Source organism: Castor canadensis, chromosome 2 (assembly GCF_047511655.1).
Source record: "Castor canadensis chromosome 2, mCasCan1.hap1v2, whole genome shotgun sequence".
Lineage (NCBI taxonomy): Eukaryota > Metazoa > Chordata > Mammalia > Rodentia > Castoridae > Castor > Castor canadensis.
In genome coordinates, this window is record NC_133387.1 from 198,546,402 (window position 1) to 198,559,889 (window position 13,488).

General features: G+C 36.8%; 1 protein-coding gene across 2 annotated transcripts in view; it reads right to left on the minus strand.

The window, feature by feature from the left end:
- Window positions 1-9,216: 9,216 nt before the first annotated feature.
- The window catches only part of Cntn5 (contactin 5), a 1,105,069-nt gene continuing 1,100,797 nt past the window's right edge, over window positions 9,217-13,488 (minus strand). For both annotated transcript variants that reach the window (XM_074066853.1, XM_074066854.1), the window contains one exon: window positions 9,217-11,585. In XM_074066853.1, the coding sequence (XP_073922954.1) occupies window positions 11,488-11,585 (98 nt within the window). In that variant the 3' untranslated portion in view covers window positions 9,217-11,487. The remainder of the gene's footprint in view (window positions 11,586-13,488) is intronic.

Sequence of the window (13,488 nt, forward strand, 5' to 3'; positions counted from 1 at the left end):
CTGGTCTTCACGTCTGTTTTTGTGCCAGTACCATGCTGTTTTTATTGCTATTGCTTTGTAATATAGTTTGAAGTCGGGTATTGTGATACCTCCAGCATTGGTCTTTTTGGTGAGTATTGCCTTGGCTATTCGCAGTCTCTTGTGTTTCCAAATGAACTTTAGCTTATCTGATTTTTAAAGACTCATTAATTGCTCATTCTTGTGCCCAACTTTTCATTTTTTTTGTACTGTAGCATTCTTAATCAACTTTGGATATTAACTCCTTATCAGACACATGGTTTGCTAATATTTTCTCCCATTAGGTAGGTGGTCTCTTCACTCTTGATTTCTCTGCTGTGAAGAAACACTGGCTTCTTCTATCACTTACATTCCATGCTTCATTCCAGACACACTGCCTTTTTAGTCAGGCTCTTGCTGCTCCCCAGGAATTTGCATTAATTTCTGTCTCTGCCTAGAAAACTTTTTCATGGAATCAGGCTTTAAAGCAAACGTCATATTTGAAACCCCTGAAAATGTATCGTAACCTTTCCCCAAGTTATTCTTTTCTATTATTATTGGTCATCTTAGAATGTACCACTGTCTGAAACACTCATGCTCATTTTATTATCGTCCTTTTTCCATTCAGATACTAAATTCATGCTGTGTCTAGAATAGTGCCTGACATACAGTAGGCATTTTTATTGAGAATTGGAGGTAAAAGGGAGTGGGCTAATAGTATTTATACCAGGAAGCCTTGATTTTTGGCCTTCCTGAATTTGGTGCCTGCTGAGAGAAAGGGGGACAGGAGGATTTGGGAAAGCTGGTGTTGACAGCTGTGGCTGGGTGGTGGAAGAGCAGAGTGGGTGAGAAAGTAAGAATACCAGCAGTGTGCTGGAAGAGCCACCATTTCTTTCCTATTTAGTAAATAAAATTGCAAATGTCTAGGAATTTAGGAGGTACATATCTCTCTTGTTCTTGTTGGAGCTTTGCTTTCCCGTAGGGTCAATAGATACATGTGAATGTAGCTTTACAGTTTTTCAGTTTCCTGGATACATTGATTGTTTCCGTGTTTTTTAAAAATTTGAAAATAAGTCTCCTTGGCCTGTCCTTGTCTCTTGTTGTTTTTCTCCTACAGTTTAAGTAAAGATTAAATTGGCCTAGCATTTGTCTTGACATTAATGTTTTTATTTATTCTTCTTCTTCGCTTTCTATTGCAATTTCTGTGTCTGATACCCAACCACTTTTCATCCCAAAGTGATAGTTTAATTTTATTTCTTAGTTAAGAAAAATAAAATTGTTACAGTAGTAAACAAGTTGGACTTCTCCATTTGTTATTTTCAATGTTCAGTTTGTTTCTGTGGTATTTCTCTGTGTGTCACCTGTAATCTTTCAGAAATCTTATAATCTAATAGTCAAATGACAATTGGGTTCTTATTTTAAAACTTGCTGTGAGTTTGGGAAATTTGTCACAAAAATCAGAATAAAACTGGGTGTGGTGGTGCATATTGTAATTCCAGTACTGACACGGGATGTCAAATTCAAGCCCAGCCTGGTCTACACGGTGAGTTCCAGACCAGCATCAGCTGTGCAACGAGACCTTTCTAAAAACAAAATCGATTTTATGAACAACAATGATCGTGGTCTGAATTTGGGGGATAGCCCCAAGTTTACATGGTGCATTCATCCATTGATTCACTCATTTGGTAAATACTGAGTGCCCATTACATAGGAGCTTCATGGTGCCAGGAAAGGGAGATAATGGTCATTGCCTTTAAAAGTTCACAGTGAAGAAGCTGGCTACATACAAACAATTTTGGTAAAATTCGACAAAGGAAATAATGTGGTTTGTTACAGAGAGCACGTTCCCAGAACTCTTTCCTCTTCTTGGGATTCAGCAGATGAAAGGGGTGGAAGTGGATGGTAGAGTGTTTTAAAATCAAGTCTTAAAGCTACCTAGCTCTCTAAAGTGTCAGAAGACGTTCCAGGCAGAGGGAGGAGCATAGAAGTTTAGGATGGACACGTCAGGAAACGCACAGAGACAGATCACAAGGGCTCTGCACCAAACGTGAAAGCATGTGGACTTAACGCTGCAAGTATGAGACCGTTGTTAAGGAATTTCAATCAAGAAAGTGTTAGGTTTGCTTGATGAAAGTGCCAGTTTGGTGGCCAAGTCAGAGGGGGTTGAGAGACAGTTCAGAAATAATGTCAACCACGGAAAGCATGTGGAGGAGGAAGAGTTAGAGCATGATGAAGTCATGTGTGTGGCGAGTGATCACTCCTGCATCTCTGGCTTATATGATCACTGGGAAATTTGAGTCCATGGCATCTAAAGGAAAGCCCAGCTGGTGAGAGAGTCCCTGGGGAGAGTGGTTAAGTGAGGAGGACAGATAGGTATACAATGCTGGGGGACAACAGCGTTCCAGAGTAGAGAGAGAGGAGTCCACACGCACATCTGGGAAGCAGAGGGAAGAGGGGGAGAAAAAAAACGAGGAAGCAGTTGTGGGTCAACAAAAAATGTTTCAAGGGGAATGATGTCTTTCATCAGTTTGAAATTAAAAATTTCACATAGCTGTTGAGCAAATAATCCATCTCTAACAGACAATGAAGCGTGTGATTATAAAAATTATTTATAGATGAAAATTTTGGCTTAAATTAAATTTTTACAATAAATAATGTTTATCAAAACTCTGACCTCAGGGTTTCTTATTTTATAAGCATAGAAAATTTGGAAAGACCACTTCCTATAATAACTTGCCAATGAAAACTACATGGAGGTCAGAACTAATGCTCGTAGATTAGATTTGTGGTTCACATTTGAAAGTTTGCCTCAAGCAACACTGATTTTCCTCTTTCAAAGCGTATATGCAAAAATCATTTTGTTTCCTCTGCCTTTTTTATTGTGGTAATTATTTTAAAATGTCTTATTGCAAAAATTTTCAAATAAAATCGGGGAGAATCACATGATAAATCTTCATGTACTCATCCATGATTCAGTTATCAGTAATTGACAATGTTTGCTGTTTCTTCCTTTCAAAACATTTTTCTCCCTCCCTCCTTCCTTTTCTTCCTCCCTCCCCTCCTTCCCCTTTCTAAGTCATGGTTTACAGTGAATCTCTGCTATCTTGTCATTTTGTATCATTTTCTAAAGCATTATGTATCAGAAATAAGCACAGTACCTAATCACACCCAAACAAATTAGTATCTCATATACTTAGCCCATATATCATTTCCCCTGAGCACTTAACATATCACTTATTATGAATAATATATTTGAATTAGAATTCGAGTAAGGTCTCTGCATTTTCTTACTTCAGTGTGTTTTAAAAAGTCTTCCCTCTCTGTTATCTTTCCCTACCCCCTCTGCCATGTCATTGTGTCCCTATGTCCCTCAGTGTAGATTGGGTCAATGGCTTCTTCACAGTCTCATATAATACATTTTTCTATTTCTTATGTGTTTTGCAATGGACAGAAGTTGACTGAACTTGGGATTTAGGTATTTTTCCAAGAATATAGTAGAATTTTATATTTCATATTACACGAAATTGTCCGTAATGTGTGATTGTCCTACTTTTAGTGATGCTAAGACCAATAATTAGGTTCAAGTGGTAATCCAATATCCGATCCATCAGTCGCTCTTATAATGATTCCTCTTAGCATCTTTGATAAATATTGCTTGAATCAATATTTCATTAGGGGTTTAAAAATATGGATTTTGTAAATTTCTTATTTATTCACTTTGTGCCACTGGGAACATTTTCAATCTTATGATCTTATGACTCTGTTTATTCAACTTCTTGCTTTCTGATACTTTTAGATGACCCAGCCTTATTTTATTTAGTTCAATTCTTTCCCCAGCCGTTAAATCAACTATTTCTCCCAGGAGTCATGGTTAATAGGGACTGTTCCAGGCCAGCTTCTTAGCAAACAGATTTGGGTGCAATCTCAACGTATAATGACTAAAAGGAAAAGGTAAGTTAGGAAAGTCTGGAAAGCAAGGTAGATGGTGTGTACTCAATTCCCTCTGCTTTATGCTACATCTTGAGGGAACCACATCTTTGCTAGACACATCTGTATGGCCATATGGCACATTTCCAGATAGGCTAAATAAAGAAATTATACTCTGGAGAAAAGAAGGGAGCAAAATTTACCTTTCTGGCTCTATTTTCTTCTATTTCCCACTGGTCAATGTTCAAAAAGCAAGTAACTAGGTGTGTGAACTTCTGTTCTGGACCATCTAATGCTTTTAGGAGATAGCTGGGCAAACAGATGCAATGATATGTTGACTGAGTACAGAAGTCCTGAGAGGGATCACAAGTCTAGGAGTATGCCTGTCTTTAAGAGTGCCAGCTGAGATGGTGTTGGGTGTTCCAGGTTGAGGTGTTGCTCATTCTCATGCATGGAACTGAGTGGACTTGAAGAGTCAGTTTGGTGTCAGCTGAGGTAAACAAATAGCTCAGAGACCAGGAAGTGAGTGAGACCAAGGAAGACTGGAGAGCACCCATTACATCATTGACACAGAAACTTATGGCAATTTACAATTATAATTTCAAACTCCCACAGTTACTTCTTCAATTTTTTCCTTTTCTTCTTAGAATAATCTGAAAGGACCTGTCTTTTAGCAAAAACACATTATGTATAGAAAGTAAATCCTTGATTGTATTAGTTAGAACACTGTTAGAGCACAGGCATCATTTTCATCACCTTCAATTAGCAAGGACTAGTGGATGTGTCCATACCCAAGTCCAAGAGTGGCTGAGATGTGGTTTAGTAGCATTCCTAGGGAAAGGAAGAAACAAGTTTGGTAGTCATTTCTGCCACATAGGTAAGGTTTAGCACTGTAATATTTCTAACTATTGTGGTGTGTTCTCTTAAGCAGTTCTCAATTCCGGCTGGATGTTAATATGTAACTTGCCACAGAGATCACTGATGAGGGGACCCAGATGCTTGGCCAGATGTAGGATTGATAGAACAATAATGTCGCCATTTTGTGAATCGGCCAAAAATGGCAGCCCCACCCTTAAACAAATTCTTGCGCTCTAAGACAGCCCCACCACCAGAGACTACCGCACATGCGCTAATTTCCTTACCCTCCCCCTTCTATAAAAGCCACTGCTTGCCCAGACTCGGGGCTGCGCCTTCTTTTCCTGGCCAGCCTGGCAGTTTGGGCCTGCCATTAAACTGCTCTATGGACGTGAGACTTTTCTCATGAGCTTTCTTTGTGAGCTGCATTTTTCCTAACAAGGATTTTTCTGGTAACTGGCATGGGTTACATGCAAAGTTAGAAAGCAGTTGAAGCAGTAGAGACAGGTGTTTTGCCATCTCTGCATATTTGGGGTGTTACACTATAGCTGAGTCACCTTTTGGCAAGACTTGAGTTTCTAATGTCCTTGTATAGTCTGGTATCAGTGTAAGCCATGACTTTGTTCATCTGAAACACAGCTCAATTTCTATGGTGGGAGCAATTTGCTACTTAGTGAATTTGATTTTTATCCATATAAAGTATGATATCAAAATTTATTCTTCCAAAGCCATGAATCATTCATGGTATGTATATTTTACAAAAATACAGCTCAATATATCACTGTTATACAAGTATTTGAAAGCAAAATAGAAACTATCAATGTGAAATGTTGTAATTGTTTTTCTGAGAACAAAACTTTTCATTATTAAAAGCATAGGAAACTAAAATAGGTTTTATTTGGTGTCTCTTCTTAAAATGTTAAGAGACAATGAAGTCAGGCTGGTGGCACATACCTGTAAATCCCAGCTACTTGGGAGGTAGAGACAAGAAGCATCCCACTCAAGGTCAACCTAGGCAAAAGCTTAGTGAGACTCCACCTCAATCAATAAACTGGGTGCTTGTGATCCCAGCTATATAGGAGGGGTAGGTAGGAGGATCATGGATGAGTTTAGCCCCAGGGCAAAACACAGGGGATCCTATCTGAAAAAAAAAAAATAAAAGCAAAACAGGACAAGGGCATGGCTCAAGTGGTAGAGCACTTGTCCAGCAAGTGTGAGGTCTTGAGTTCAAGCCCCAGTTACTGCCCCACCCCCAAAGAATTGATGTAGTATTTCATAAAAAGTGCTAAAGACAAAGACATATCTGTGTTTCTGATAAAGTTTTTCATGATATTTCAAAGGTGGTTATTCCTACTAAAAATCTAAACCAGAGAACTTTCAACTTTTTATTAGGGAAAATACTAAACACAGAGAAATATGAAGAACAAAATAAGATGTATTCACTAACCCATCACTCAGTTTCAATGATTATAAATTCTTCCATTTTTGTCTCACGCATTCTACTCCACAAATTCTGTTTACTTGAACACTTTAAGGCAAACTCCAGCATCATATCATTTTACCCAGACATACTTTAGTATGTATCTCTAACTGATGCAGACTTAATAGGAACTCTCGGTGCTACTATAGCTCCTACTTCTCTATTTAGTACTTTATATTCATAATTTCCCCATAGCCTCAAAGGCATCTTTTTATAGTTGGTCTGTTTGAATCAGGACCCCTGGGATTGCACACCTGCTGTTCTGCTGATGCTCTTTATTGTAATGCTTAATGGTTCCCTTCCTACTTTATATCTGCATGACATTTGTTTGTGAGAGTAACTGGAACTTTTGTCCTGTAGAATATCCCACATTCAGAATTTATCTGGTTCTTTCTTTGTGGTATTTAAGAAGTTCTTTTTTCTCTATTATTTCTTGCAAAATAACCCTGAGAGAGTTTTGATGAAGTTCATGATAACTTTTCAGAGAATTTTAAAGAGTTAGTTCTGTTGCTCCATCCTATTCTGTCATATCAGGATGTGTGTCTCTTTCAGTGATGTTAAAAATGACTGGGCTCAGATGGTGGCAATCTATTATGTCTACTAAATGTTTTTCATTTGTGTTTTACCTAGTGCTTTCAGTATCTGATAATCATTGCTCAAATGATTTATTTTCTTAAATTCTACTATTGCTTTTACATTTATTAGCTTTGATTCCTCTCTTAAGTAGAAGGCAACAGTATTCTTCATCAATTATTTGGTTATCCTGAGACACAGTTCTTCTGAGATCAATTCTTAATTCTTTCCCTGTTGATAACAATTCTTACAAGGGTGGCTCTGTTGTCCGGCAATGGGAGCTAATGGTTTGTGTGTGTTTGCAGTAGTAAGAGTGAGTGCTAGATAACCAGCGTGTTTTAATCCATTTCAGTCCCATTCGTTTTGAGCTCATGTTGTCTTCCCTTGAAGAAGGAGGCCTTACAGCTACCTTTTTGACATGACCACAGTAGTCTTAGTAGGTACAATGAGTAGTTCCAAGCTCATCTCAAACATTTCCTACCTGAGATCTTAAATGAATCACTTCTTCAAGAAAGCCCCAGTTTCCATTAATGGTACTTGGAGACCACAGTGTGCGAATTGTGTACACATTATGTATTATTTGTGCATAAGGGTGTTCATTTTTCTTTTAGACTTTTTTCAATGAACTAAAAAACAGGTTATTTTTAAGGAAAAGGTTAAATAAATTATTAATTCACACTGACATTTCTAAATCAAAGGTTATAGGTTTTGAGTTAAAAATTTATATATGTATTTCCTCTTGAACATTTGCTCTTTTAATACTTTCAATATTTATATTGTTATATTCAGCTAGTTCCAAAACAATATCTCTTGTTGTGCTACTCCTAAGAAGGCCAATAAATGTAATTTAGGATACCGTCTATATATTGTCCTTGGGATGCATGTCTCTTGAGGGATGTACAGTCAGAATACTGACTTGAAATATTTATGTTCTTAGAATTCATCTATAAATAACAATTTTAGCTTACTAGCCCTTTGGTTGATATATATTTATTACACTCCCTCCTCCTGAAGTTATTGTTAATTTCTAGAGGGTGGCTTCATTTTTCCTTGGGATTGCATGAAGTAGTATAAAACATTTATATAGGTCCAAAGTCAAAGTGACAAAATAAGCACACTGAAAAAGACCTTGCTTGCAAATTTGTTCACATATGCCAGTCTCTTTCCTCCAGGAGACCATTTGCATTAGTCTTTAGTTTATTCATCCGTTATTTCTTCTGGAGACTATCACCAGGTACACTAAAGAGGACACATAGCCGTCCTTCTACACCTTAGTTTTTCACTTAGCAGTGCACATTTTTGCTATTCTATCTTAGGGAGAGATACCTGGAGGTGGAATTGTTGGGTCAAATAATAAATCCATACAAAACTTTACTAGATATTGTCAAAGTCCCTTCAGGAGGGTTTTTTCATTTTGTGTTTGGAAAGATTGTAAAAATATAGCTTCCCTAGTTTGACCTACTGAATCTGAACTTGGAGATGTGGGCTCTGGGTGAGTTGAATGATTACCCAGGTTGGGAAGCCTATGCCACAGGAAATTTTAAGACCAACACTAAATTCAGTTTGCTGCTAACTTGATATGTGCTATTGTGTAGGCACTTATAAGGGAAATCCCAAGGTGAATATAGTCTCGTCTGCAAGATCTAGAGCCTAGATAGTGAAGAAACATTTATAAACAAAAAATTGTATTATCACGTGATTGTTCAGACACCCAAATGGTATTAGGGTGAGAACTGTCGAGTGAACAGTTCTCGACTGTAATAATTGTACCTAGGATAGATTGGAACTGACTGCTTATGATATGAAAAAAAAGCCAAAGTATGCATTTCACACATTTTTCCTAAAACAGATCTAATGTCTCCTTTCATGAAAAGAAAAAACTCACAAATTTTACCCTGACTTTATCCCATCTGGACTTGTTTCTTTGCTTGTTTCTTTCATGTAGCTTGAGATTTTCAAATTGGGGCTACTATGGACATCTAGGAGATAGTTGAACCTAAAATCATAACATTCCTAACAAAATGATATTTTCAATGTGAAACCATTACCACCATCAAGAGCACTCTGCTTGAAATTATGTCATTCATGTAGTTGACAGGAGAGAAGATAAAAGTCAATAAAAACAGATTTTTTTTATTAAAAAGATCTAATGTTACAAGAACAGTACACAGAACTATTATCTGACTGTACCTTCCACCTGTTATATATCATTATATACAGTATATATACAGATCATATATAAGTTATGTAACGGTTTGACATGGAGTCCACAGTACCTTCAGTATGCAAAACATTTGCTTTCATGAAATTTCTAATTACCAGGAGTGTTGTTTTCTTCATAGTCCAATTAACATCATACAAAAATACAGTCTCTTTAGTGATTTAAGACTGTGGTTACTGTCCCATCCAAGAAAAAGCTTACATAGTACTGTAGCTGAAAAATAGCATAACTTGATAAGGAGTGCTGTCTGCTTTCTATAAAGCAACATATTTAATACATAGGTACATGAACATTGAAAACCTATTTTTTAATAGATTTATGATGCAAAATACATATTTTGTGCATGTTGAGTAAAATCATCCTGTTCCTCTGATTCCCACAAGAATACCCCAGGCATTCCATATGTAAATACTTGTGCAGATATGCTCGATCCATCAGCGATTTGGACATATTGGTTGACTTGATTTTGCTATGTACTGATGTTATATTTTACTGGGTTTTGCTTTATAGCAGTTTAGTATAGAGCAACATGAAAAATGAAGAAAATGGCTTGAGGTATCAAATATGTAAAAACTACTTCCCATTTTTAAATATCCTTATGTATTTTTTTCAGATGCATAATTTGCTTTTGTAAGTTAACAGCATTTTGCAAAACAGCACCCTTTTTTTGCTAAGCCCAGCTTCTCCCACTCCAAAGGAAGTGTTCAAGAAAGGCCAGGTGGTTATTATTCACAGGCTTAAATCTTCACCATCTGTAGTATCTAATCTACCAATCTGTTGACTAAGAGTTACTGGAATCCTTCTTGTTTCTTGGACATAAATCTCTTTGAACAAAACACGAGTACTCCACATACAGTTACATGCTTACTCTGAACTGACTCTTTTAGGATGCAGGGAAGAGAAACCATCTCTCCTCTGATTCTAGAAAGATTAACCTCTAGGGTCAGAATTTGTTTCATTTTGCTTGCTTTTAAAGGTGCATTCACCTTTATATTGGATGATATAAAGGGAATAAAACAAACTGCTTTTTACCCTCATGTTAACCTCACCTCTAAAATTAGTTTCTTCAGGCTCTTTTCTGGAAAATGAGGTTGAAATAAACATCTTTGCAGGAACATTCATGAGTGCCATGCCTTCTCTGGCATATCGTCATGTTTTTTAGAAATTCCTTGTCATATATCATCAAGAAGAAAAATGTCTTAGCTTTCCAATAACTATCTGGGATCATTAAGGTTCAAGCTGCTGTCTCCTAGAATTTGTAAATGGGGGGGCACCTCTGAAGCTACAGAGCCAAGTGGGGTTGATTCTGGCTAGACCAGCCAGAACCTCCATACTGATACCATGTTTCCACAGAGGAATTAGCAGAATCAGTTTACCCAATGGAGACTCTTTATTTTAGCAGCTGGCAAGATTTTACACATGGCATGGATGCATGGAAGTATCTCAAAAATCATAATTTATTTGGTATGTTGAACCATTTTAATCAGCAGACTACACATATGCATAATTATTCACACAATGATTTTTCATTGTTCCTAAAATTATTTTCAATTAGAAGAAAGCCTTGCACTTAACGCAAAGTCTGTTTTGACAGGAGGTGGTTGAATGGTAAAGCTGGCTCCACATGCATTGCATTTTGAAGTTAGTACCTGTGGCAGTATGTCATTGCAGTTCTTAGTGATCATGTTTTTGTGACTTTAAACTACCTTTTCTTATTAAAAAGAAGCATTTTGCTGCTATAGAGCATAGTACTTGAAAAACAACAATTCACTTGGACTCACTTTCTATTTACCTTGCACTGTTATAAATGGCTTATTCCCTATCCTAATGCCTTGCTCTAGGGTTGCATATAGAATTGCGTATTGACAACCTTGCTATTTTGCTATGCCATCATACAATATTTTTTGGAGAAAATTGTGTATTTATCCTATAATGGACCTCATAACTGAAGTATTTTCTTATCTCCTGCTGGTTTAGCAATTGGAATAGTCAGCTGAAGGAAATGAAAAGCACTGAACTCAGACTCTCAAGCAAACTTTTCATTCTCAGTTTTCTATTTGTTTTTCAAACACACCTGCCAGAGACCTACCACTCACTTAACAAATGGATGGCACACACTCAGAGTCATCAGATATAAAATCAAATTCTAACGTATTAAAAAATTAAGAATACATTTGACAGAAATTACCTTTGCTTACAAAAATTCATTACATACAATCTGCATATTTTTATTGGACCAAGAACTGTCCTCTGCATTTACAAAACCCAAAGCGAAACCTGGCAGATAAGGAATACTGTTTCCCAGCCTCCTGTAAGTGCACCATGTGTGGTTTTTAAAGCTTGTCTTAGGGTCTGGGTGTGTCACTTACATGACTCTCTCATTCACTGCTCTTCTCAAACGAAAGCAAAGAAAAGCAAATTAAGTCCGCAACTTTCACCAGGAGGCTGAAGGAATCATCAGGGCCAAGATCAAGGTCACCGATGATGTGGAGACCGGATGCAGGGCTGACTGAGCGCTTGTGATTTTCCCACCTGTGAGAAAGAAGAATCAAATGGAGCAAATTATCCTGGCAAGAGTTCTTTGTAGTTTGTTAGACAAATGAATGCAACTTCAGCCCTGTTTCTGACAAGAGTGTTCCTCAAACTCGTGAAAGAAGACATTTTCTGAGCTTCCTGCAGTTACAGGGATGGTAGAAGTATATATGCAATGCTGTGTTGAAAAGACTGTCGTGTCTAACGAGGAAATACAAGCAGTAGATTTTGCATAATTCCTACCAATGATGCATTGGTGAAAAATGAAATAATTTTTGTAGAGCATAGTTCATGAAATGAAGCAAAAATAATTATCAAAGTTGTGAGGCAGCATGAATTCAAAATTCCAGTTAATTTTTAATTTAATAATAAGGTAATATTTTATTTACTTATGGGTCTTTGATTATTTTAGCTGAGTAGGGTTAAATTCTAGATTCTTAAGCCAGACTTGGTAAAGAGAAATCTTTCATCTTTACTTACAGCAAGGAGAAATTCTTTCTTGAGATGAAAACATTATATACAGTTAAATTAAATGATCTTAGTTGATTAGTCTGAAGTAGTCTTGATAGTTCCACGTGGACACAAATTAAGAAAAACGTTTAGGTATTATTGACTTCAGCCAGTAACTTCTGAAATACAATTGGAGCTTTTTGTTTTCTGAGACAGGGTCTCAAACTCATAATCATCCTGTCTCAGCCTATTGAATGCTGGGATTATAGGAAGGTACCACCATGCACAGCTATGAATGATATTTAATAATGCTGTCTATATTCCAAGCACTGTATTAAGCCCTTTATATACATTTTCTTATTTGCTCCTTACAAGAGTCCTACATGTTTAAGTGTTCTTATTGTTTACCCTCCTGTTGCAGATGAGATGACAGGTGGGTACTTAGATCAAACTGCTAGACATTAAAGCACTGTAATCTCAGTTACTTGTAGGGTGTAAACAGAAGGATGGCAGTTTGAGGCCACAAAGTTAGCATGAGATCTTATCTGAAAAAACCAACTATAAACGAAAGGACTGGGCTGTGGCTCAAGGGACAGAATGCTTACGTAGCAGAGTGCAAGGCTCTGAGTTCAAGCCCCATGCCCCTCCCCCAACCACACGTGGAAGAACTGAGCTAGGGTAGGGATTAGGAGACACAGACTCCATTGCATCACTCATAAAATAGTAGCTTTCATTATAACCTTAAGAATAAAGATAAAATTTACTATCCAATGTTTTGGAAATGTCTCTGTTAAATTGTCTTTAGCTAACTGAGTATAATAGGGTCACAAGGGTGATTGTTTTCTAAATGCTTACTTAGGAGCTAAAGAATCATTCCTTTGGAAAACACCATATGTATGCACACACACATGTGCAAAATCATCAAATTTTCATTTCTTTGAAAATTTTATAACTAATAAAATCTACCAATCAACATATTAGAGAATGTCAGATAAATTTCCACTTGTATAAAATGGGATTACTGTGAAGTACGTGGCTACATGTGAGTCCTAAGAAAGGAGAGGTGACATTGGAGCCTCATTGGAGTGGCATGGGCATGCTGACTGAGTAAAAAAAAGTAAAAACACCCTTGCTATGTATTTGAAAGTGGCTGTGTCACTTACATGACACATTTACAAAAACATTTCACTTTCAGGGTGCTACGTAGAATCTATATCTCAAATTCTAAATAAAACCCACAAAATTAAAACATTATGCTAGCATAGCAAAAAAAAAAAAAAGTAAGTAAAAGACAAATCCAGAAAAACAAAACAACATTGAGTTAGGTTCTAGCCCTTACTATAAAACTCGATCAAGTCATTCAATTTCTTAGGCATTTAATCTTGAGAATATGATAAGAATGAAGCCAGTCATTGTTCAGATCTTATGGATAGAAGGCAGATAATGCTAATAC